Consider the following 26,017-nt stretch of genomic DNA (forward strand, 5'->3'; position numbering starts at 1 on the left):
TCCTTCACCCAGCTCTGATTACTGAGTAGGCACAAATGAGAGCAGGATTCCCTGCTGGCAACAGGCTTTCTTCCAGAGAGCTGCCTTGTTCTGGAGCAAGAGCCTCTTCTTTGCTAGATGAGAAATAGTTTTGCAAGAGCTGATCTGCTGCTTCATGGCCAACCACTTCTGCCACTGCTGAGATCTGGAGACTGGCCACTGTTCACATGGGCATCACCCAGTGTTTGCATTCAGTAAATGCCACTCTGCAGTTAAGTGCTGGAATTGGTGATCCGTGAGAAATGGGGTGTTCAGAGGAATGTTATTTGTTAGCCTGGTGGTTTGGGGTTTGCCTCACCTAGAGACTGGCTTCATTCCTCTTCTCCCTGTCCAGTTAGAGTCCCTCTGCTTTGGGCTGGAAAAAAAGGCACTGCATTTAGTAAGCTCCAGAGGACTGTCTGAAAACAGCTTTTCACTCCACTGGACTGCTGGAGAAATTCTTCTGACAGTGCTGTTGGGGATGGGAAAGTTCAAGGGGTGAAGCTGGTGTTTATTTCCAGGCACGGAAGCACAGGGTGGGTGTCCCTGAGGTCCCAACCACAAATCCTGTTTTGTGGGGGCAGCAGAAGGGCCATCACCCTGTACTGGGATCAGAGGGAGCTTTGCAGTGGAGCTGCACATCTCCAGTTCTCCATGTGGTACAAGTTTCCTCAGCCAGGAGACTCACACAAAGACTTGTCTCCCTCTGTGCTTTTGAGACTTCCTGTAAACGAATAGGATCCACTTCTGTTAAATTCTTTAACTTTTAAACATGTTTTTATTCCCCCTCGCCTCTTGTCTTCCTTCCCCAGAGGTAGCCCAAGTGTTTTAGAAACAACATAGTCAACTGGAGCTCATTGAATAATTCAGCCGTTGCCTGAAGTGATAGGAAAAGGAGGACGACCCATTTAATAAATCAACCAGAGCTAAAAGCTCTGTGGTTTGTGAAAATGTTCATCTGCCCTCCCTTTGAACTACCCGAATTTCTCTTCTGAAGCAGGTTTTTTTTTCCCCCTCTCAGCTGGATGTTCCCTGCTCTGGAACAGGGAGCCTGATCTACCTGCAGGTCATTCTTGCAGGTTGTCTCTGTTAAGCAGCTCTTTCTCAGAGAATCCTGGGGTGTTGCTGCAGCAGTGTGAGACCCTGTGACCCGCTCCCTCCATCCACAGGGTGTTTCTGGATAGCTCTCCTCTCTCCTGCTCTCTTCCCAGTATTCCTGCTGAGGCTTCTGAAATACTCTGTCAAACCACTGCTGCAGCAGGAACTGCCCAGGAACTACCAGTGTTGCCTCTGGGGTTCCTTGGCCATTTAATCCAAGAAATAAAGATGTTTTGGAGGCCACTGCAATGTGCTTTCTGAAGCAGTGAGAAGTGACCTGTCTTTTTCATATGTGCTTTTGCTTTTCTTTAAATAAATAAGAACTCTCAAAGTGCTCTTTATTTCTTATTTGTGCATTGTGCCTCTGCTACCTAAAACGGATCTAAACACCAAATACTGCCTTTAAGGGATATTGCACAGAAATACAACCATCTAGGGAAGTTCATAAACCTTTTGCTAAAGACATTCTTCTCTCTGTAGTCTGTGTCAGACTTTTATTTAATCCCTTTGGACAGGCGCTTGCCAGTACACCAGCGTGTTACTGTATAAATTGCTTTTTCATTGTTGCTGTAATTGTAAAATAATCCCTCTGTTATACCCACCCAATGATCACTGCATTATCTTTCTGCTGAGCTGCAACATTTCTTGGTGCCTGGTGGTGTCCTGCCTGTTGAAATGAGAGATGTTTATTAAATTGGCTTTTCAGTTGTGGTTCAGTTGAAAAACTGGCAGAGGGATCAGTAGGAGAGACTTGCTACACGCCTTGAAACATCATCCTCTCCCCTGTAGTTTATTGCTTTTTTTGTTCTGATTTAATGGTCTCTCCTTCCATCTCTGGATCTGGGCTGCTGCAAACCGTGTCAGGTGGCTGAGCTTTGTGTTTGGGGGCTGCTGGGGGTGAGTGTGTGAACTCTGCTGTGCACAAAGAAATGACTGGAGGGTTAAAATCGGGGTCTGGGGAGGAACGATCCGTTTGCTTCTCCTGCCTGTTTTGACTGAGAGTTGAATTAGCAGCTGAAATGTGTGCTGTGGGGTGTTAAACAGCACTGAATAGGAGGCTACAAAGATAATCCTCTGGGGACAGGCCACTGAGGGTGGGACCTTCCAGCACTGAGCTGGCCAGGCTTTGCTGATCCCTGCTCAGTGCTGAGCTCGTGGCTTTTTCAGTGGAATTTTGTGCCCTTCGAAGCATCCCAAACCTCTCCTGTAATGAAGAGGTGAAGTGCAAGGGAACACTGAGCTCAATCGTTTTGCAGAGCTGCTGGCTGGTTTTGTTTTCTGCTCTCTTATTTTGTAAATGGATGGGTTGCTTTCTCTGTAGCTGTGAGGCAAAACACTTCCCATTGCAACGTGAGGCTTCTTCCCCAGCCCTTCTCACAAGTGTGTTCAAAACTTAAAAAAGAAACCAAAAAACCTGAGTGTTTTAGTTATTTTCTCTTGAAATACAGTCAAATTCACATGACTTACTCCAGACATAAGCTAGAGAGACTGAACAGTGTGTCAGGATTTTTTTGTACCCTCGAGTTCTCTCCAGGCTGGGCTCTGGCTGCTGGTGTGCCTTGGTTGGTGTCCCGGGCCACAGCCTGGGGGTTCAGAAATGACCCAGCTCCAGAGGAGAAGTTGACCTAAATTAAAGAGTTTAAAAAGGCACAAAGGAATTGAAGCATCTCGTGTTTCTTAACATACTTTCTGTACTTCATCCTTGAGAGATCTTAAGATTTTGGCTTTGAAGCTCTCGTGTAGAACCACCCGAGTCACAAGTAATTCAAGCAAGTCCTGAGCTGCCCTGAGAGGTGCAGGTAACTCCTCAGTGGGTGGTGGCCTGGTCCCTCCTGTGCAAAGCCATGGTGGGATGTCATGGTGACAGACTTGCCAACATCCTGGCTGTGTGATGAGGAGGGTTTGGGGAAAGGATGGATTGTTGTGTGCCAGAGAGCTCAGGATTATGGATCCAGACTCTACAGACTCCTCCTGGCTCACACCAACCCCACTGTCCCTGGGATCTCCCCCCTCATCCCCAAACAAAATCTGGGCCTTTTTCAAGAAGGAAGTACTAAACAAGACACAGTCAAACTGACGGAGCAGGGTCATGAAATACTGGCTGCTTTCAGGGGGTCATTCTGAAATGGGGCTTCTGGGAATGAAGCTTCCAGTGGCCACATGGAAGGGCAGGAGGAAAGGGCCAGTGACTCGTCTTGAAGTGCTCAATATCATCCCTACTATCAGGAGTGGGGTTAGAGCCCATTTCTTCTTTAGGAAGTTACTTTAGAGGAAATATGGATAATTTGGAGGTGTTCGTGTCTATTTTCCAAGGGAGGGTCAGAGATTTTTTTGTTTTGCTTTGATTTGAAGCTCCGTTTAAAACTAAGCCTGCCAGTTTTCACAGATCAGCTTTAATTTTATCTTCCCCACTTGCCTTACCAACAGCAAGATGTTATCAAATGTATGACCAAGCCAAGTCAATATATTCTAAATGCATCCTAAATTATTTTCTGCCTGCCTTGCACATTTTTACGAGATTGTGGAAAGGCTCACTTGATGTGCATCCAGATGAGCAGGGGCAGTTAAACTGTTACCCCGTTTCTTTCCTCTTCCCTCCCCATGACAGACTGATGTGCTTTGGCTGGAAATTACAAAATGTCTTGTAAAGGTCTCTGAAGCAGACAACAGGATTGGTCTCAGTGGTCCTTTTTTAAAAGAATATCTGTAAATGCTTTATTATTATTATTATTATTATTATTGTTATTATTCAGAAACTGAAAAATTGGGGTTTTCTTACTCTGCTGCTGAAAGACTGTCCTTGCCTGATAGAAAATCCATTGTGTTGCTGTAGGACACATCATACCCACAGAGGGTCTGTGATTGTCAGGCTGTATCACCAGGATGCAGCCACGGAAAGGTGCTTTTTTGCATTCCCATTTTGAGGACTGTGGCCCCTGGAGGGTTTGGAGCCTCAGAAGATGCTGGTGTGTCGTGGGGAGGGGTTTCCTGGGGGATGTGCTCACACAGAAGCTGGCTCAGCACAGGCTGCTGAGGTGGGAACTGCTTCCAGAAGGATTTGCTCCATCTTTTATCACCTCTGTAGACGTGAGTGCCCTGTTCACACTTCCCTGTGCATAGGAGGGCAAATCTGTTACTATAAGATTTATTCACTTATAACCCAAATAATGCTTTTGTACTGTAAAGGACTTGTGTTCTTTCCAGATGCTCATCTGCTTATGCTGGTGGGGGAAATACCAGGTGTCAGCAGAACTTGACTGCTTTGGAAAATGTTGCCCAATAAAATAGGGAAAAAAATTGAGCTTGGAAAAAAATCAAGCCAGTAAAACTAGGGCTACCTGATGATTTATTCAACCTGCATCAAATTAGCATTAAATCAGAGAAGTTTTACAGGTGTCATTCAACCACTACATAAATAACTTATTTGTAAAGCCACCCTTTTGACCAAGAAAATGACTCTTTGCTGTAGACAGCTGTTAGTGTGTCAGAGTGACTGCTGCTCTGTGCCTGGCCTTCTGACAGCCCGGGGAAATATTGGGGCAGGTTTCTGGAGGTAACCCCTGCCATCCCTCAAGCACAGGAACGTTTTGTTTCAAAGCCTGGGCTGTATCTTCATGCTGAGGTGGCAGAGCGGTTTGGATGGCTCAGCTGGAAGTGGTTGCTCTGTTTTTGAGGGAGAAGGATGTGGTGGTTTTGAGGGAGAAGGATGACCCTTCGTTTTCCAGGGGTTGATCCAAACAGGACTCACATTCACGTGACTGGCAGAATTCTTCTTGTACTTTTTGCAGCAGCCACACTTTCCTTCATGTTCCTGTAAAGGAATAGAAGGGTTTGGGATCTGACCTGGGAGTGTATTTAAAGCTGGCTGCAGTTTGGAGACTAGAAGAGAACTTTTTTACTTTTCTGAGAAAAAGGTTTTTAAAAAGCACGTGGATGATCTGCAGGAGGAGAAAATGCTTGAAAAGTTCACGTTAGTGTTGAGGTTGAACTGCAGGACTTAAATCCAGTAGAAAAGGCTTCTCTCACCATGTAGGAATAAGAAATATGTTTCTGAAATACTTGATCTACCTTTGTAGATATGGAGTTTTCATTTGCTTGCCAACTAAAAGGTAAGAATTTCTCTGAGCTGGGTTGTTGTCTCCTTTGTAGTTTGCTTTTTGCCTTGCTTTGCTATTAGCCCCTATTAAAGAGCCCAGGAGATGATTGTGTTGATACTTCCCAGGAGGAAAGAAGCTGCCATTAATAGAGCAACTTCAGCAGAAATTTAGATTAGGCTTTGTGGAATTCAGACTGAGTCTCTACAAATAACCTGAGTACTTACAGGTCATAAAGCTTCTTGTAAAGAAGATAAACATGTTTCTGCCTCTAGAGATGGATGCCACTGGGGTAGTTACTTACTGTCCATCCCTTTTCCTCAGGCTCTCTGTTGTGCCACTGGAGGAGTCAGGGATCCCACCTGGGAGTCCTGTTACCTGTACATCTCTTAAAAATGAGCAATCCCTAGAACACAGTGCAGAATATGCTGAGAATGGCTGTGATGGACAGCAGGTTGCAGGACTAATAAGTGAGATGGTTTATTTTGGCCCAGTGCCTTTGGTTGAAAGGGGCTGGTAATAAGAACTCTTGAGGCAGAGCTCGTGTGAATTGTATTTGATGGTTGGGAAGATTGTTGTGAAAGGCAAGGAAGAACTGGCTCCTGCTGATGTATTGGTCAAAGAGCTGCTTTTTCAGTTCTTAAATGGGAGTGTGAGTGCTTCAGGCAGGTGCTGAAGGGGATGGATGTCGGGCATCAGATGCTGAGGCAGGATGGGCAGTAAAGCAGCAGAGAGAACACTGTTTGGAAGTGTTGAAGGAGATTAGAACCACTGCAGAAATAACAGCTGATGTTGAAAATGTAAGAGAGTTTCCCAGATCCTGACAACAGCATGGGGAGTGCTTAGGAAAGTTTAGCAAGCACACATGAATTCCAGCAAAATTGAAGGAAAAAAGTCTGAGGGGAAGAGGATGAGATGCCAAAAGGGTTCAGGGCCCTGGCCGGGTGCATCATCCCACTGAACTTCAAGGGACTGTCGAGTTTTCTGCTTGGGCTGTTGCTCTCTTGAATCCTGGAGTATTCTCACTGCCCCGAGAGGGAATTGCTGTCAATGTTCGTGGAAGTTCTGCACTTTAAAGTCCTGTGGAGTTAATGCTTCATGTTGGAGTTCAGCAACATTTTGCATTGTAGCAGGAGCCTAAAGTGATGTGCAACATCTGTGTAGAGCATTGCTGAAATTCCTGATAAATGAGTTCCAGAGGCAGCCTTCCATTTGTGGGACATTTCACAAAATCTGCTGCACAGAAAGGAAAACTTTTACCAGCCAAGCTCTTCGGTGGCCTGAAAAGTGAAAGAAGCAGAGTCTCCTGTTTGGCTGCTGGAAGAGGCAGGGTCTGTTTGTGGCACACTGGTGCACTGCAGTCTTACCTGCTGTTGCTCACCACTGATGTGTCCCATCAGCACTGGGGAATCATCTCTTGACAGTCTGTGCCTCTGTTTCCTCTTCTGTGAAATACAGAAAGCCTTTAAAATGAATGCTGGTTTGGAACTTCTTATGGCATAGAGAAGGTGGTAGTTGTGAAATGTAAAATATTATTGGAAGGTGGTAGAATTATTTTAAGTTATACAATAGGAATGAAAACAGGGCCTTTATTTGCTTGGGACATCTCCTGCAGTACTGGAGAGCTGTTGCTGTCCCTGCTTTGTAGCAAGGTCACTTCTGTGCCTCCCCTCCAGATGTGTGTCCTCAGGGTTTGTCTGAACATGGTTTTCCCTGCGTGGTGTTAACAGCTCTTACACTGTCTCCCAGCGGGGTCCCACCCTTGTGCTTTCACCTCTGTGTTTGTCCACTTCTGCTGCCTTCACACTGCTTTCTATCTTTCACTATTTATCTGTCTTGATTCAAAATTTTGGGGGAATAAATCTTGCCTGCTTTCCTTGTGTAGGAGAGAAAAATTAAAACAAAACAAAACCAAAACCAAAGAAAAACAAACCACCAAAAATGAAGGGACTGGAAGCCATTACAGAGGGACAGTGGATAGAAACAGGCCTGAAAAATTCCACCTCTGGGCCTCCTTCTAGCAGCAGAGAAGAGTGTGAGCTTTGGGATAGGTAACACAGTGCAGGGTTAACCGTTCTGGAAGTCATGTTATATTAAGATATTTGGGGTCTCCAGGGTGGATTGATGTAAATGGAGAGGAGCAGGAAGCTCGGGGCTCTGTCTGTCCTGGCTGCAGTGGCACAGGAGTGGCAGCACCTGAGCAGGTGCACTCAGGTATTGAGGAGAGGAAGGTCGAGTTCTTGTTCTCAGATGACATTTTGTCATCTCGGCTCTTGCTTCTGTTGACAAATAGCAGGTGATTTTAGTTGAGCTCAGGAAAAGGTTATGGAAGGTTTTTCCTCTGTGCTGGTGGGTGAAGAAGGGATGCTGTGGATGTGCAAATGGGAAGGATGAAACCAGGCATGTCCTCTTAAAAATGTGGAATGTGATAGTGCCACTGCTCAAGGCACCAGTGCTGAAGCCATGTAGGAGAGAACTGCTCTGAGCCAGCATGGCCACTCTCCAATCAAAACTTCAATTTTTGCCCGATTGTGTTGGCCTGAGCAAGTCAAATGTTACCCAATTTTCTGACCCAGTTCTGTTTTGTGCCTCCAGGACAAACACTCTTGTATGCTTCTGTCTTTTCAGTGTGTTTGTGTGAGTTCCTGAACCATTTCAGAGGTGGGGGAGAGCAGTAGAACACTCGGGGGGGAGGGGAAGGCTTCCAGTTGGATTTTTTTTCTTTCCCTCTGGCTTTTGTTTTCCTCATATGTTTTTTCCTGGCAGAAGCAATGTGTTCCTTCCTTTGAACTGTTGTGGTGGCATGGATTCAGCAGAGCTGTGCCTGAGACGTGCTGGTGTAGGTGACAGCCAGCTGAGGTTTCCTGATGGAACTGTCCTGCATCACTCAGTGTTCTGCCCAGGTTGGGCTTTCCATTTTAGGGTGGCTGCTGTGGAACTGGCCCCAGTTAGGCTGCTTGAGCTGGCTAAAAGATCTTCTCAATGAGGTGTGAAGAGATAGGCTGGAAAGAAATCCCATGAGTTTGTGACAAAGTGGTTTTTGAAACGTAAGGATGGTTCCTGGGGTGCAGGAGTGGGTGACAAGAGAAGAGCTCAGTCCCAGCCATGGATGCTGATGTAGCACTGGGCTGCCCAGCTGCAGAATGGGAAGCCAGCACATTTTTATTCACTTCTGTGAGGTGGCTGAGAATCTGGGGCTTAACTGGGATGGAGTCGTAATTCACAGATGCCCCTTGTCACTGTGGTTTATTTATTTATCCTGGTTTATAACGTTCAGTTGGCAAATTTCTCTTCCTTCCAACGTTTTGCTTGCCTGATACTTAATTGTGCATTGGTTGCATGAGCCAGACTTGGCTCTTGAATCAAATGGAACCACATTCATTTAATAGAGCTGTGCTGGAGATGAATTTTCTCTCAGTGCTAAATCTGGGACAGTAGTCAAGCAGGTTCTGCTGGCCTAAACATACCCTGAGTCCTTCACTGCAGGGTCAGAGTTCTGCATGGGATTCTGTGTGCATAAAAACTGCCTTTTTTTTTTTTTAATAACACAGCTGCTCTAAATAATGTGCCTACACAGCAGTTGAGAGGGAAAATGGTTGGCTTTTGTTTAACATTTTTAATTGGCATTGGTGTACTGTGTAAATTGACCTTGGCTGTCTTAATAATAGTTGGGCAGTTTTACGTCTTTTGGCTCTCACACCCAAATTGCTGTAATCTCTCAGAAGGACATATTGGTTTATGTAAAGTTTGCATACATTGTACAGTTGCACTTCTGTGGCTGTATTACAATAGCATTTGTTGTGTCCTCTGTAAATCTTCAGATCAGCATCCCTGGTGCCTGCTGAAGTAATGATGTGCATCATTTCAGGTGCTCAGTGAACAGTCTAAGCAGAGTAAAGCATTTGGCATTTCCTGTATGACTGCTGGATGGAAGATTGGTTCACTGCTTTCCACTGCTTTAATTCATTATTAGCTTGAGAAGCTTTTATTGCCCCAGTGGAGGGGTTGGTGTTTGCTACTCTGCTGTAATTGCAGTCACCCCTTCTCAGAGCACGAGTGATTCCATGGCTCAAAACTGCAGTGTGAGGGAGGGCAGTTAAAAGGAATTATTTCAATAAACAGTTTGTACTGAAGCCTTTGACTCCCCACACCCACCCACCCTGACCAGTGTTTGGAAATACTTGAGGAAAACACCACTCCCTCAGTAGGAACTCAGACCTGGCCTGGGCTTTCTTCTGATTTGTTCCAGTTGTGCTTTGCCACTCTCAGTGATGTTGGGATGGGCTTGTCCACCCAGTGTAAGGCTCCCAGACACTTCACCAGTTTTGTTTTTCTCCAAGGCTCCATCTCTTTTACTCCCCCTGAAGATGAGGTCAGTGCTGAGCAGTGGAAGAGAGCAGTGTTTGAGCTGCTCCTGCAGCCTCTCAGAGCAGCCCCCGTGCTGACTGCAGGGACTGTCTCCAGGAAAGGTGCCCCTCTTTGGGGGACACTTAATCACGTGCCAGCATGGCCAGGAAAAGGTGTAAGATCTGCTGAGCTGTGTAAATGCCAGACTGAAATGAAGCCTAGAAAGGTGAAATGCACTTTTCCTCCAGGCAATCACAAGTCCCATGCCCTTCTGAAGGGGAGTGGATGGAGGATATAATTGAGGTCTCGTGGAGGGAGCAGTTGCAATTCCTTGTGCCCTCCTGAAGGTGTGTTGCCCTTGTTTCCCCAGTGAGCTCTCCCCTGCATTTACAGGAGTCCTGATTTTCAGAGGAATGGTTGTTGCAGCTGTATTCAAAATAATTAATTCAAAAGCAACAGGTGAGGAAAAGGAAAGTGGATTAATAATGCAGCATTTCACCTGTTCTGGCCCTTGGTGATTGCTATCCTTGTTCATGCTGGAAGGCAACCTTTTTTCCTGAAATAAATTGGAGGTAACCATCCCAAAAATCCACCCAGAGGCTATAGATGGTAGAAGAGGCAGGAAGCTTTCCTAAAGCTGTGGTGTATTGAGCTGTGGAGTGATTGAACATTCTCAGGGGGGGTTAGAGACCAATAAACTGGGTGAGGCTGCAGGGACAGATCCCCCATGGGCAGGAGGGTGGATGGTCTGAATGGGTGAGTTCAGTGTCTCTGATCTTGGCTAATGCTGAATGAGCTTATTATTTAAATGCTCCTAATGAATTAGATAAACAGTGAAATAATTAACAAAGTAGGCACTTCAATGGTTATTGCATGGTTTAGAGCTGACTTTATTTAGATGAATGAGGTAGTTCATTCTGCCATTAGCTGTGCCCTAGCAAAAAGGATTTTTTCCCCCTTTCTTTTTTAATGATTAAACACCACAAACAGAAAATGCACTGTGGGTTTTGCTGGAAGGACAGCACAATGGCCTGCTTCCTTTAGAGGAGATCATCAGACACTCCAAGTGACTCACATGCAACTTTTGGAAATACTGTCTTGGTTTTCCCAAATGTCAAAAAATTCTCAGGGTCTTTGATACAGTAGAAGAGATCATCAAGTCATGAAATGTTGATATTTGAATCACTGTCTAATTAGATCATGTCTGCAGCACAGTATTCCAGGCTGTTAATACTATTAGAGCACACCTAGAAGTCTGTCTACATTTTTGCCATTATCTGAACTGCTGTTTCTTTTCCCTCAACAAGTTTTTAGGCCCAGGGAATCAGTCAGCAGAGCTGCTTACACTGCAAAGCTCCTGGTTCCTTCTTGTAACCCCTGGTCAGCTGTAGGACTTCAGACACCTCACACTTGGGGACTGGGTCCTAAACTAGGGATCTTTCATGTCTCACTGAACTCAATAATCTCTTTATACATCGTGTGGCTTTTTTGGTTCTTACTCAGTACAGATAACTTGATAAGACTTGCAGGCTGTTTGCTTTAGCTTTCATTCTTTTACACACACCACGAGTGTCCCACTGCCTCTTCCAGTGAAAAAGAGCAGCAGTTGCCAGTGGTGTGTAGACCCCTGACCTCAGTTGTGCAGGTTTGCCTTTTCTCTGCAGCAGCACAGCATCCTGTCTGGGCCAGGCTCAGAACTGTGACACAATACAAGGGCAGTCACGGGGGTGACTGAGATTACTGCAAAAGCTGACTGAACTTCTGATGCTCTCAGGGATGTCACATAGGCAATCCTTCCCCTTTGCTTTTTTTTAAAGAACAGAGGGAGAAAGGCTCAGCACGCTGACTGTGGCTGCACAGGCCAGTGGATGCTCTGTGTCTGCTCCACATCTGGCTTGGTTTTCTTTTTAAAGGAGTTTCCAGAGAGACAAAAAGCAGCTGTCCTGTGAAGCCTACTTTGGGAGAGCACTGTTAGTAAATCCCTGGCTGTGAACTGTTCTTCACAAATGTTAAATCAGAGCAATCAAGGTAATTCTGTTTCCCCCCCATCATCTTTTGCATGGGGGGCGTGTGTTCATCTGGCCTTCTCTTCCCAGAACATCCACCCTTTGGGACTTTGGCACTTCCCTGGTCATCCAGCTATTTTTTGCTGAGGCTGTTACCTCCCACCATTCCCAGAACATCTCAAAGATCTGGAAGGGTAACTGAGTGGGGAAAACACTTTTAATTTGTCATAGTGGATTCCTCCATCAGGAGGCAAATTTCAGGCAGCAATCAAAGTATTTAAGCACATTCCATAAAGATGTTTGAATTTATTTTTTTCTTTATACTTTGATGTTTTGTGTGTTCTGTGTGTGAAATTTTCTGGTACATTCTCCTGAATTCCTGTTGCAAACCTTTATGCTGAGGGAAAAATGCTGTGAATTTGGACAAAGACAGCTGTGTTGGGGTAGCTGTGCTGGCCTCTGTAGTCTATTCCAGCGCAAACTTTACACATTATAGTTGTCCTTGCATGTATTTTGTTGTTATTAAGAGTGGCTTCTCTCCAGAGTAATTGTGCAGCTTTACCAGTGGTGTAATTTGCTTTCCAAAGAGCCCTGTTTGTCCTTCAGGACAGTGTTTGTGTCAGGAGTTACACCGAGAAGCTGTAGCTGTATCTCTCCAACAGTCAGCCTCCAGGTAATGTACAGCTACAAAAGGCATCAAGGGCTGATCTGACAGCCTGTTCTGGGAGAGTAAAACTTGGAGTCAGAAACTTTCTGAGAGCTTTTGGTATATTTATATCTTGCAAGAAGTCTCTAGCGCTTCTTGTCCGGGGAGATCTTTATGGGAAGTTCCTTTTAACTGTCTTGAAAAGCCTTAGTAATATTTTCCTTTTCAGGAGCAGAGAGGCTGATGGGTGAGGTAAATCTCAATCAGATGGCTTGGTTCCACTGACTGCACAGTCGTGGATTTATGGATCAATTAAAATGTAGCTGTGTCGTGTTGCCTGTTTACCAGCCCCTGACTGGTACCTTCCCCCTCCCTCTCTGTGATGCTTTCGTGTTCTGGCAGTTGAGATGCAGGAGCTGCTCGGGGGCTGCTCCAGCTCCTCTGCAGTACCTTGAGAGCAAGAGCTGTCTGGGAGGGGCTGAGCTGCTGCCTAATGAAGTGAGGCTGTGCTGCTTCTGCTGCTGGTTGCCTCTTGGACTGTGTTTAGCCATTCCCCAGAGCTGCACTGCAGACATGAGAGAACAAATATGACATTTTTCAAAGAACCAATATGACATTTTTCAAAGAACCAGGCAGGAGTCACCATGGATCTCATTTTTCAGCACCAACCAAATTGTCTCTGCGTGCAGAGCTCCCTTCAGTGTGGACCTCATACAAGTCCTTCCTTGCTCCTCGGTGTCTGTGCTCCAAATCACATCTACACATCCTTTCACCTAGGCTGATTCATATAAAAACCAGTTAAAATTATGTTTGCAAATTAGTCCACTCATATAACAGAAGGCAAGGTTTGATCTGGCATGCACTGTGTATACTTGAAATATTTATCCTGATCTATGGGTTTTGATAAAACCTTTGGCTCCCCAGCTGTTGTGCTGAGACTGAAAAATACTGCAAAGTTTTAGTATCTCTAGCTGGATTTTACATGATGTTCCTGTTCTTTTTTTCTTCAAAGCAAGCAATGAAGAAACAGAGGAAAGCCCAAGAGTTGTCTAGAGTTGACTTGCTTGGAAATGAATCATTGATGTCTTCCAGGTGGACAGGGAATGTGTTAGGAAGTCTTTATCTGCGTGCAGAGCAGTGAACCAAAACAAAGTGAAGTGCTTGGAAAAGATCCCCTCAAGCTGAGTCCTTGAACAGCAAAGAGGTGCCTCCAGGAGCAGCTCAGTCTGTGCTCAGGGGGTTATGAGGTGGTGCTGCTGTGGGGTTGTGGGGACTGTGGTTACAGCTCCTCCAAATCCTGTGTGGAGCTTTGTGCTGGATCACAGTGGCTGGAGACTGAACATTCATCATTTTTTGCTGCTGTGTGCTCTTCACTAGCATCTGGAGGAGAATTATCTCCTCCTCAATGAAATGTCAGAGGACTTAATCACTGCGTGGGGCAGATATTCTGAATCAAAGAGGAGCAGCTCATAGCTGTGAGAGAGGTTTGCCATCTCTGGGAAAGATGAAGTGCTGCACCTGAGCCATGTTGCAAATCTTTCAGAAACAACTCTCCCAGATGGGAGGAGTCCTCCCACCTTTTTCATTTGCAGCATTGGTAACTCTGCTGCATTGGGCACTGATGTTTGACATGGAGCACTTCAAAGGTCTTGCTTGTCTTACGCCCAGTATAAAATGAAAATATGTTTGCTGGGCAGGAAGCACAGACCCTGCTGACTCTTGTGCAGGCAGCTTTAATTTTTGTTCCAGTTATTGTGTATTATAAAGAACTTATTATTAGGAGAGGTGGCATTGCAGTGGAGGAGGAACATCTGGGTGAGTGAACTCTCTCAGGATGAGGATGCACAACCTGTGCTGGTGCATGTTCAGAAGAGGGTGGTTGTACCCCTGCTCTCCCTCCTCTGCTGCTGCAGCCTGGGCTTCCAGGAGAGGCTGGTGCAGGATGTCTGCTGTGCCAGGGGGCACTGGAGTTGTGGTCCCTGCCAGCTGACACGGCCATGTGATGAGTGAAGGCTCTCAGTGAGACTGATAACGTTAGAAAAATGATGTCACTGTACAGACTCGTGCCAGATGTAGTCAGAATCCAAAAGTACATCTCTTGCACTGCTGAAAGGGAGTGGGAGAGGATGTGGTGGATGTAAAGGTCAGTTTGGTTGTGGTGGTGCCAGCTACGAGGAACAGGTTGGTGTAAGGAGTGTGAGTGTGTGAGAGGAACACCAGGGTTCCTGCCTGTCAGGGGCCAGTGATGAGCTGATGGCCTCAGAGCTGCACCTTCCTGCTGTGCTTCTGCTGTGCCACACTGGGGTCTGAACTAAGGGCATGTGTTGGCTTTCTTTAAGTGATTATGGATTGGAGATTTTGGATGCTTTTTTCATGACTTCTACATAGATGGACACACTTTGAATTTGATAAAAAGGAAAACAGATGAGTTTTTTGGATTGACTGAAGTGTCCTGATGAACCTCCTGGGTGGTCACCACACCTGACACCTCTCAGTAATAACGACAGGGCTGCACAGCAGAGCATATGGGAAACCAATTAATTCAGTAGATATTAATTAATAAACACATTTCCTCTGGGGAAAACCTTTTAGCACATCCTCTGTCGGGCCCAGGCTGGCGTGCATGCATGAGTGGATAGTGAACATGCCTTCCTGAATTGTCACTTGTTATTCCTCCCTGGGCTGGGGACTGCCTGCTGCAGGCTGCTGCTGCCAGGCTTTGGGCAGAGCAGAGTGCAGCTCATGCTTGAGCTGCCTCAGCCACCAGTGTCCTCACACATCAGTGATGTCAGCACAGCTTTGCAGTGCTGCCCTGGGGGTGCTGGGCCCAGCCTGGCCAGCTCTGCAGTCTGGGCTCTGTTCTGAGCACCCCTCACCCCTGTGTGCACTGCAGTGATCAGCTCTGGGCACGGCTGCTGGATGGGTTGAAGCACATTTGTTTGTACACACGCACAGCAGAGCTGCTGTGGAACGGGCAGTGCCTTGGCAGAGCCTTCCTTGGCATGGAACAGCTGGAATTGCATCTGGATTGAGCACTGCACTGATGGAGCACTGCAGGCTGAACAGTTAACAGGCACTGCAGGGCCACTCAGCTGAATTAAAAGCCTCCATTTAACTTACCTTCTTTCAGAACCAAGTCCACTGGTCTGTCATCAGGTTCATGTAGCTCCAGAAGGAACAGTGAGCTCGTGCTCGTGGTGTAGTGTGGGCACTGATGATGAACATTTAACATCCCTCCTCCCACTCCTGACAATGAATTAGTTTTCTTGGGAAACTTTTTTATTAGAAACAAGATCCAGATGGTTTACAAAAAAGCTTTTTGGCTGCTGACCATTTGAACTTGACTGCTGAAACTGCGAAATGCTGCTTATTGCTACAAGCAGTGATTTTCACTGGTGTTTTCCTGTGCTGTGGTGTTGCTGCAGGTGTGAAGGTTGTGTTCTTGAAGCAGTTCACTCAGTGATTTGTTCTGAAGTAGTTGTTTTCACTGTGTAAAATTCCATTAGACTAGTTATATGGGTTTCTACTGATATTTTCTTTTCTTCCTGCTGAGTATAAAGACAGAAACCCACTATTGGAATGCAAATCCCTGTGATGGAAAACCACCTTCATTGCAAGATATGGCAGTGCTTCAGAATTGGCAGCGTGCTGAGATGTGATCTTACTGGGAGAGGACTGGACCAGAAATGCTTATTAGTCTCCCTTTATGGTTTCTCAGGTTCTTATCATTACATGAGGTACTCTCCATTTAAAAATGGTCTTTATTTCTTGTGGTATGTGTGCAGCTGGGAAAAAGAGGTGAAATTTCTTCATGAAAGTCTGCAAAGAATACAGAGGCTTATCTGATGAGCTCCCTTCCTCTTAGAGAAGTTATGGGTATAAAATGCATTTATGATGACAAAACAGTTTTATCAGTTATCATTTATCAAATGTCTTTAAAAAGCAGTAGCATTTCTAAAGTATTGAAATTTAAATATCCTACTTGAACTTCACGGAAGAAATAGTGAAGTGCCTCCTGGGTGCTCGTATTTATATATCACCTATGAAAATGTTACCAGTCTTTTTCAGACACAAGTGTAACCTTCCCGACTTAGTACTTGCAGCCTGGATCCTTAGCAGGGAAAAATCTTAATCCCTGCTGAGTGTGAGTGCAGTGCTGGGTGCAGTCAGCAGAAGCCTTTCTGCCCAGCGAGCTGGCGGGGCAGGTTTGTAAGCCAGCAAACTGCAGAGCTCTGCAAAACATTCCGGGCCCAGAAACACCATGAATTCTGTCTCCCAGGTTCACAAAGCTGGGATTAGGAGTGGCTGTAACGTCTGCTGCTGAGGGTACAGAGAGCACATTAGCTGGGCTATTTTCTGGGTTTCCAGGCACATTTTAGATGTACTGAGAGCCTGTTCTAATATCTTTGGTGGCTTTTGTCAAGCGAATGATACGGTTATCCTTAGGTTTCATTTCATTTCCCAAATGGAGCTGTACTCGGTTTAAACTTCTTGGCAAAAATAGTTTTGGGGTTTTTTTCTCTATGATCAGAGTTGCTGATGATTTCTAATTCAGGAACCGATTCAGTTTGTGTGTGTGTGAACTGATAAATGGTGGGAAGCTGTAAATGCTGATGTGTTTGGTCACTGTTGACATGGATAATTGAATTAAGTGTAGAATCAGGCTAGTTTTCTGCCTGTGGGGTGCAAAGTGTTCGTGGTGTTTGACACAATTTGCTGTTCAGGATGGATATCTTTGTCTTCCACCCCGATAGCTGGATGGTTACATTTGCTCTTCCTGACGTGCTGTCATCCCCTGTAAGCAAGATTTATTAATTTGGCTCCATCTTGGTGTGTGTTGTTCTCGTGCTTCCCTGGTATCCGTGGCTCGGGGCAATGCTCCTCCTCCCATCCTGAGCCCTGTGCCAGAGCCAGGAGCTGTCCCTGCCAAGGGGCTGGCACAGGAGCTGCTGGGGGGGAGGTGGGTTGGGATACATCTGCAGTTGTGCTCCCTTTCCCTTTCTGTGCTTCCCTAAATTAATTGCTTGCTGCTGTGGAGCAGTTGGGGCACACTCAGTCCATCCTGGATGTGTGCTGAAGCATCCCCAAGTCACACACAGGGCATTGTACTGTTGCCTGAGAGTGTTCACTTGTGTAAAATCAAATCCTGGGCTCGTGTTCAGGTTTCGTGTGTTTTATAACCTCTTCCCTGTCAGTACAAGATACACATCTAATGAGAGCTTAGCAACAAAAACACAGGCTGGGCAAACCACATGAAAAGCCAAAGAATGACATTGTGGTGTTTGGAAAGCTTTAATAAAGAACCTTAATATACTGCTGTGTGTGGAGGGAGCTACTATTCATCAAAAGACTTTTACAGTGAAATAAAGCAGTGTTAACAGGATGGAATTACAGACTGAAATATTTCTCTCCTGCTTCTCTCCTCTTTCCCTTTTCCTGCCACTGATTTGGCTTCCATATGACACTTCCTTGTCACATTTATGGGTTCTGTCTCTTCTCATTTTTTTCTGTCCTGACGTGCTTTACTGTTTTGGTTTTGCCCTCCCTGGAAAGACTCTCACATTTTGCAATGCTTTTCTCCTCTGCTCATCTTTTTCTGCTGTTTTTCTGTCTCTAGCCTTGCTCTTGCAACTTTTGCCAGACTTGTCCTCTTCCATGTTTTGTCTGTTGGTACCTGTTGTACTCCCTGATTTAGCAAGCTGAGCTGTCAAATATTGAGGATTTCTGTCAGACATCTTTATTTGTTAATAATATCATTATAAATGATGGGTTAGTCCAGATGAGCAAACCTGACTTGTGGGTTCAGCAGCACCGTTGTGGACATGTTTTTGTGCTGCTGGGGACTCTGGGAAGGGATTAAAAAGCACAGGGTGAGTCCTGGAGGCAGGAACAGTGTTTTTGGCAGGGTGTTCATCACAGTGGTGGACTCACTGCTGCTGAATCTGTACTGATCAAGTCTGTCCTACTGTTTAAATAAAGGTGGGTGGGATGACTGTTTATCTTCCAATTCTTTGTGAAGAATTGGAAGAAAAAACTTCATTTGCACTGTGGAAAAGACAGCTTTGTGTGTAGATGATACAAGGGCTGCAGTGCTTTACGGAGAACTTTGCTCCTCTGATGCACTTAGGGGAGTTTCACTGTGAGAACTGCTTCATTTCTGCCAAAATTTCAGTAGTAAAGGTGGCTCAGAGAAAAGCAGTTCCTTTATATAAAGGAGGGAAGGGGAGAGAGGGCACTTGGATGCTGTGTATTCTGCCAGAGCAGATGAAAACAGCATCTCCTGCACGATCCTAAATTAAAAGGGAGTCACCCAGGAGGCTGCTTTACCTGCCAGCGAGGTGGGCAGTGCTGCCAGCCTGCATGGGGGATTTGGGCACCCTGAGGGGTTCTGGCCATGGTGTGAGCAAGCTGGCTGGGAGTTTACTAACACACCATATCCTATTTGTAGCCTCAGCTTGGCAGGGCTCTTCTGGAAAAATTAAAGATTCTCTTTTCTGCCATAAAACCCCAACAAGGAGTGGGAGGGAGAGGCAGCTGTCCCGTCCCTGGGTTCAAACAGCACTGCTGCAGCTTGTGCTGCCAACTGCAGGGAAGTGCAGCATTCAGAGCAGGAATTCAGTTTTCTGACTGATGCTTGTTAATAGCAAGTCTTTCGTTTCATCCCGTGTGATCTCTTGGTTTTATCTGTGTGTGTTTAATTGAGAAATGGCTCTCTCAAAAGCCCTCTGAGAACCTGTTTAGAAGTGATTTAGATTGCTGACTCCAGGGCTGCGTCTTGTCTTAGTCTTTATCGTGTTTGAATTCCATTGTGAAGTGCCAAACAAAAGCATATCAGAAATAATAATAAAAAAGATACTGTGTAAATAGTGGAGTGGTTGGCAAATGTGATGGGGTTTTACAATTCAAGTACTTCAGTCCAGAAGTGCTGACTGAATACATGGTGCCAGTAGGAGAGGGGGGGTCACAGAAAGGTGCCTGTTTCCAGCAAGTCTGTGGAATCCTTACCCAGAGCTGGTGGCAAATGGGAAAAGCCAAACACGTTTAACTGAGAAATTGAGAGCTGTTTTACTTTGCTAGTGAAGATATTTACCTCTGGGCAAGTGACTTCCACCTTGGCTTCAATGATTTTTTCCTGTGTGAGGTTGGTGCCCCATGAGCACCGTTCTGTTATCAGGTTTATGATTAAATAGAACCATGTTTCTTAAATAGGTCCAACATGTTAAGCAGCAAAATTTTACTGTGTTGGTTTTTTTGTTGCACTGCTCACCCTTGCTGTCTGAAAATTAAAACAAAATGTGTGTGTCAGCTTTCATCCCTGACATGGGGCTGGTTAAACCTTTCTCTCTGAGGCTGAAGGGTTCTCCATCAGCTTTCCATTATACCTTTAGGCACTTGAACTGTAATCACATCGCCCCTTGACCTTCTTTTGAGGTTAATAGCTCAGACTTCAGGGCTGGATGCGAGACCTGTGTGATCCTTTTCTCTGGCTGTTGTGTTAGCTGTGCTCTGAGCCCACTGCAGTGCATCTGCATCCCTGCACAGCTCTGGATGCGAGGGCTGAACAGGTTCTTACTCAGCATTTTCCCTAATATCTGAGTTCTTGCTTTCATCCTTGTTTTTTTTTCCTACTGTTCATTGCTAGTTTATCCCTGGCTTTGCAAGTGTGCCTGCTGTCTGTCCAGTCTGTGTGAGGACTGGCCATGTACAAGTGGGGTTATAAGGGCAGTGTTAGGACATAAACAGCAAACGTGTGCAGTGAATGGAGCACTGGACAAAAAGGCATCAGGGAGCTCTCCCGGGGAGTTGGAATAGCACAGTAACTGCATTGCACTGGGGGAAATTGTCCTTCTGCTGGAATCTCTCCCATTTGGAAGCTTTACAGCAGTCAGAGAGGCCTTTGGCTCTGTTGAGTTGTGGGTTTTGGTGTTCAGTGGACTCGCAGGCAGCCCCAGAGCTCCCGCCCAGGGCTGTTCCCGCTGTCCTGGTTTCCTCTGGGAGTTGTGGAGTGATGGGAGCCGGGAGCTGTTGGAGGCCATTCACACATCCTGCTGTGTTTGGGGCAGGTGTGGGAAGGGGTGAGATGCAGAGGGAAGAAGCAGTGTGTGATTTAAGGTGGGTAATCTCCCGGGGAGCTGTCTGGACTGACACAGTCCTGCTGCCAAGCAAACCTGCTTTGGGGCTTAATAGTGGGAGACACTGGCAAGCACATTCCTTGTGGGATGGATTTATTGTCAATCACTTTGTATTCCCTAGAATGAGAAATAATTTATTTTAAGGATGTGCTTTCTTGGAATGCAGGCTTAGAAAATCATCAGTGATCTGTTTGTTCTGTCTTCCTCAGGATTATAAAAGCTTGCTTTATTTGCTTTTGTGGCGGTGTGTTTTGCCACAAGAAGCATTTTGGTTGTGCTGTTCAGATCTACCAGCAAGATTGTGGGTGGGTGAGGAGATGAGTTGAATTTAACACTGATCTGATATGGCTCCTAGGACACTCAAATAATGCTCCAGCCTGGATTGTAATTCAGGGAATGCAGGGATGGTTTACATCTGCCTTGAAGTTAAAAGCAATTCTCTAAGGTAGTTTTGTAGCAGTGCAAGGAGGCGTGGGTGTGTTAACTGCTGGGCCTTGGCAGACTTTGGTTTAATGGGGTAATGATGTGTGAAGGTGGCTGGGGTAGAGTCTGGGACACACAGCCTGCATGAAGAGACCTGCTGCTGTCACCTGCCAAACTGACAGTTGTTTTCTCTGTTTTAGATGAAGGACCTAACTTGTACTTCTGACTCCCCTGTGCATGTAAGTTTGTGGACTTGGATCTCTAGTAATACATGCATCAGTTTAATTTATGACCCAAACTCTGTGGGGCCCAGAAGAAATGAAATCTGAATGCCTGTCTTGCAGAAAGGAATGTAAAATGAGTCATCCCACACCACCCTTAATGCCAGCGAGAGGCAGCAGGTGGGGATGAAGGGAAAAACTTGCTGGAAAATGATAATCCATGATGTAACCTCATCCCACGAAAAATCTCCCTAATTTAGCCTTGGTGAGTTCATCGGAACAGCTCCAGAGAGGAAGCAAGTCAGATCTGGTCTGGGTTTGGTCAGAGATTAGGTGAGCAGATTAGACTGAGTTTGTTTTTGGGAGGTAGTTTGGCAAATTGCAGTGAACTCTCTGTACAAGTCTTGGTGAGAGACAGTCATTTCCTGCTCCTTTGGAATGGTTTCCTGGTGGGCAGGCTGTCCACACCAACAGTAGCCATGCTGGTGACATTGAGAGGAGCAGAGCTGGGCCTGCTGTGTGTGCCAGGGGCTCTTTCTTTTAGCATGTACCATTTTCATCTTAAAAATAATGACTTATATGATTTATGCTTCTATTTTACTACTTGATCTTGCTGAAGTACTGGGGAAAAAAAGGGCTTGTGATTAGGGGACTGAGTGATGCATTGTCATACACTTGTCCTGTTTTGCATTCTGCCACAGACTTCTTACCTCGGGTCTCTGAGGCCTGGATTCATCCTCCAGCTTTAATGCTTTCTTGATATCATTTCCCTGCATAATCAGTGGCAAGAGCTGGATGTGTCCAAGGAGGTGATTTAGTCTGTGAAAGGTCTGAACTGTTCTCTGAGGCTTCTGTTCTTGTTTTTGACTGAAGAGGAAGAATTCAGTTATTCTGCATTTAGATACCTTGCTAAGCTGCCTGCAGTTGGGTGCTGTGAATTCAAACCTATCACTCATCCATTTCCCTTCCTGGAAGTTTTCTGTCCTCACTCTTCCCTCCTGGGATGTGCTGAGGTGAGCAGACAGCTCTGTCACATCGCAGCAGTGTTGCCTCTTTGCAGTACAGAAGCTACTGGTGATGGTTTTGTTCTGAAAATCAGTGGGCATGGGTGATTTCCTGAGCATTACCTTGATGTGGTAGGACTGGTGTAAGTTTTAAGTATATACCATCACATCTGTTGAGCTTGACTGAGATGTAATGTCTTGACATCTATGGTTAACACCCAGTCAGTCTGAAAAGCAGGGCAAGGCAGTGCAGAGCCCTGAGAGACACCTTGTCAAAGTGACAAATTGCCCTTTCTGATTCAAAGGACCTGCTTGCATGGCAGAGCTAAGCAGCTACTGGAGAAAGGGGAGGAGAGCATGGGAAAAATACCCTACTTGTTTAGGCCTTCCCCTGTATTTTTTGTTGTTTGTAGCTTTGAGTTGAAGCTCTTTGTTTTCTCTCGTCTGAAAAAACAGCAGGTTGAGAGGAGCAAAGCTCCTGGGATTCTGCCTCTCCCACTTCTCATTCTTATAAACTGTTTACAATCTCCCTCAGTTTTCTAGCTTTGTATGGAAAAGTTCAGTGGGTCAGCTTTCCCTTTAGCTTCATCCATCATTCCAGTCAATTAGAAATAGTTGAGGGCCAATTGCCCGGTCTTCCATTAACTGAGACACTTCAGATTGTTTAAAATAGCATAAAAGGGCTCTTTGTTGGCTGTTGGGCAGCCCCTGTGGGTTTGCCCGTTGATGGGCAGCTCCCGCGTGGCTGAACAGACCCCCAGTGTGTCCTGCCACGCTGGAGGGGTGAACATTCCTGCTCCAGCCCTTGTCTGGGTTTGATTCCTTCTCCTTCACCTCCGCCTCTTGCTTTCCCTGAAAGGTGTGATGCCTTCAGAGGGTGAATTAACCATGCCTGCTTCCAAAAGAAGCTGCTCTTTGTGGCTTTTCAAAACTTCTGTAGTCGAGGGTTTTTTCCAGTTGCTGAAATGTTCCTTTTAACCTTGGTGCTTTAAAAGCTCTTGGCGTTATTTGTTCGTTGCTTGTCGTGTGTGTTTCTAAAGGACAAAGGAAGTGTGTAAGTGTTCAGGAAACAGTTGGTGCATTGTGGTGTGGGGCTGAGTTCATTCTGGTCCCCCATGCCAGGACAGCCTGCTTTCATTTGGGGCTGACATTTCTCAGCTGTTCTGAACTGACCAGCCTGAGGGCAGAGTTTGTGTGAGAGCTCTGACAGAGAGCTTGAAGCTTCTCCTGGGTTGATGTGTTTGGGTTCACATTGAAGTGAGCCGAATCTGTTGTATACATACATATGTATTTATTTATATATATAAAAAACACATTTTATTTCACATGAGGAAACAGAGAAGTACGTTTACTAAATGGAGATCAGTTTATCTGCAGCAAAGTAGATATTTATGTATTCCCATCTTTAAATCATTGTCTGACTTGCAAACTCTCCTTCCAGCATTCTGTGCTCCCAGTCCAGGCTGGTTTCTGTGCTCTTTTTTGCTCCAGAGTCTCCTGCACCCTGCTCTTGGGGCTGTGGTGAAAGAAAGGGGGCTCTGACAAGGCAGGAGGATGTGATAGGAATCAGACTTGAGTCTTCAGCTGCTGAGGAGTTGGATCTTTTACTGAAAAAAATCTGCCACAAATAGACCAAGTTCAACAAACTGCAGCAGTGATTTTCTTCCTCTCTGATGTCCTGGTCTGATGAAGATCTCAGGATAGACTTTTTTCCAACTGCTGTGTTTCTGCAGGCTTGTCTTTTTTGTCTTCCTTTCTCCTCCACGTGCCTTCAGCAAATAACAGCTTGAGGATATGGAGAGCTGGAAGTGCAGAGCTGAGTTGGAAAGAGACCAGTGGGGCAGAACATCAACCCGAGACTTGGCTCCTTCAAAACCAATGTTTGCTTGCTTTACACTTGGAAATAATCTCATGCTTTGCAAAGATCGAAGCTCTAATAAGTAATTTAAACAAAGAGTAGTAGAGGAGAGAGAATCCCCATTTAATTCAATTAGCATTGTTGTCCAATGCCATTAATTATGGCCAGACTTGCAGTGTGTTTCACAGGAGCTGATACACTTGTGCTTTGTCTGTGCTGGGGTTGGCTGAGGACAAGTAAGTCCACTGATGTAGAATTCAGCCTTTGTGCTTTGCAAAAACCTTCAAATTTGGAATCTGACAGTAGCCTGGAGTAAGGAGTGGCCAGAATAGCCTCCCTGCAATCTTCTGAACAAAGGGGATCTCGAGGAGAATGATGACTCCATGTACATGTTTTCAGTGTTCTTGAAGAGGGACTGCTTTAGTGGAAGTAATAATCTCCTGCAATTTTATATTATTTCCAGACTGTTTAAAATTGTTCCATAGGCAGAGAATAAAGAATTTTGTTTACTGTCTCAAGGTAGGATGTCTGATCCTCCCGAGGGAGGTTATTCTTTTATTAAAACAGATATAAAATAGCTACTTTGATGGAAATATAACTCTAGGAATTGAAATGGTGATGATTACAGAAGCTGTAGTATTCTAATGCAAAATAAGCCCGAGGAGATATGTACCCTAAATGGTGAATCACTGTTCTTTAACAAAACAAGAATTACTGTTATTTTATGATTCTTGCTTATTTTACAAGGTCTTTAGCTGTTTCATCTGCACTTAACTTTTACAGGCTGGGGATAAATTGATTGTTGCTTTGTGTTTTAAATAGCATGTCTTTTTTAAAGCACACTGGAGATGCAAGAACAGATCAACAGGATAGGATTTGGTCTCAAAAAGGCAAAAGCAGAGAGAGAAGTCAAGACTGCTGACACTGTGTGCAATAACTGCTTTGGAATCTGTTCTCGTAATTTGGTGGTATTTTGTAATCTTGGAAGAAGCCAAAGATGATTATTTGAAAAGGACTTAGTGGGTGATGCTGTGGGTGTGGGCACCAGCCAACGAGGCCCTGCCCAGCCATCTCCAGGATCCCTTAGTGCCACAGCCCTCAGGATCCCCAGGATCCTTTAGTGCCACATCCCTCGGGATCCCCAGGATCCTTTAGTGCCACAGCCCTCGGGATCCCCAGGATCCCTTAGTGCCACAGCCCTCAGGATCCCCAGGATCCCTTAGTGCCACAGCCCTCAGGATCCCCAGGATCCCTTAGTACCACTGGTAGCATTATTCGTTAGGGGTGTCATGTTCCAGCCTTACCCAGCAACCTGTGTTTTGCTTTGGATCATTAGGCTGACCTGCCAAACGGGTGCAATTTGAGATGATGCCAAGGTGTATTTAGCAAAAAAACCACCCTAAATGCTGCCTTAGAAGCTGAGCACAGGGGAAGGTAGTTGAAAGGGGTAATGTGTCCCACTTTCTGCAGTTTGTGTTGACCTAAAATCCTTAATGATGGAGTCTAAAAACAGATAACAAAATCTTTGCATCTTTTCTGCATTAATGTTAGCTTGTGACAATTCCACGTTAGCGATGTGGAGAAAGTACTGGGTTAGGAGATCAAAGCACCATCTCCTGAAGCTAATTCAGGGAGTATCTGGATGATAGGTGTGCTCTTCCCTCACTGCATTCCTTCCTAGCTCACACAGAGAGAGGGAACACACAGAAGATGCAGTCTGGTTACTTCTCTGTGCTGGGAGAGCTCTGCCTTGAACATGGCAAGCTTTTAGGCTTTCTGATGCTCAGGACAGTCTCTTGCTAGCAGTGGTTTTCTCTTGTAGGAGTGCAGATCTGCACCATATCTCCCTCATTCTTCATTTTAGAAGCAGCCAGAGGATAAAAACTAGTGCAGTGCTCATTTAAAGTCAATATGCTCTAGTTTGCAATTTGCTCATGTGTAAGTGCCCAGCTTTTAAGGTTTCCTTTGCCCACAGGCAGTCTGAATACAAAGGCAGACTATTTTTATTTTCTTTAATAAAGTATTGCAAAGGTTCAAAGAGCAAAATATTTCTTTCCACCTTCCATCTCCTGCGGTTTATTGTCAGAAAACTGAGTTTGCCTCTGAAAAGTCTTGAGGGGAAGGAAGAGCTGTGGCACCTCAAGTGCAGCTGGAAATGAAGCTGGTGGGT

General features: G+C 45.4%; 1 protein-coding gene across 12 annotated transcripts in view; it reads left to right on the forward strand.

Moving 5' to 3' along the window:
* ARVCF (ARVCF, delta catenin family member) overlaps nt 1-26,017 on the forward strand; it is a 155,743-nt gene that overhangs the window by 40,354 nt on the left and 89,372 nt on the right. For 2 of the 12 annotated variants that reach the window (XM_027689420.1, XM_027689422.1), the window contains exons 2-4: nt 5,751-5,755; nt 12,230-12,236; nt 20,965-21,003. The exons of 9 other annotated variants lie outside the window; for them this stretch is intronic. In XM_027689420.1, the coding sequence (XP_027545221.1) occupies nt 20,965-21,003 (39 nt within the window). In that variant the 5' untranslated portion in view covers nt 5,751-5,755; nt 12,230-12,236. Of the gene's footprint in view, nt 1-5,750; nt 5,756-12,229; nt 12,237-13,221; nt 13,302-20,964; nt 21,004-26,017 lie in introns of those variants that run through there. One more of the 12 variants, XM_027689424.1, reaches the window with a different exon arrangement.

The sequence above is a fragment of the Neopelma chrysocephalum genome, unplaced genomic scaffold (genome assembly GCF_003984885.1).
Source record: "Neopelma chrysocephalum unplaced genomic scaffold, ASM398488v2 Primary Assembly neopelma1_77, whole genome shotgun sequence".
Classification (NCBI taxonomy): Eukaryota; Metazoa; Chordata; class Aves; order Passeriformes; family Pipridae; genus Neopelma; species Neopelma chrysocephalum.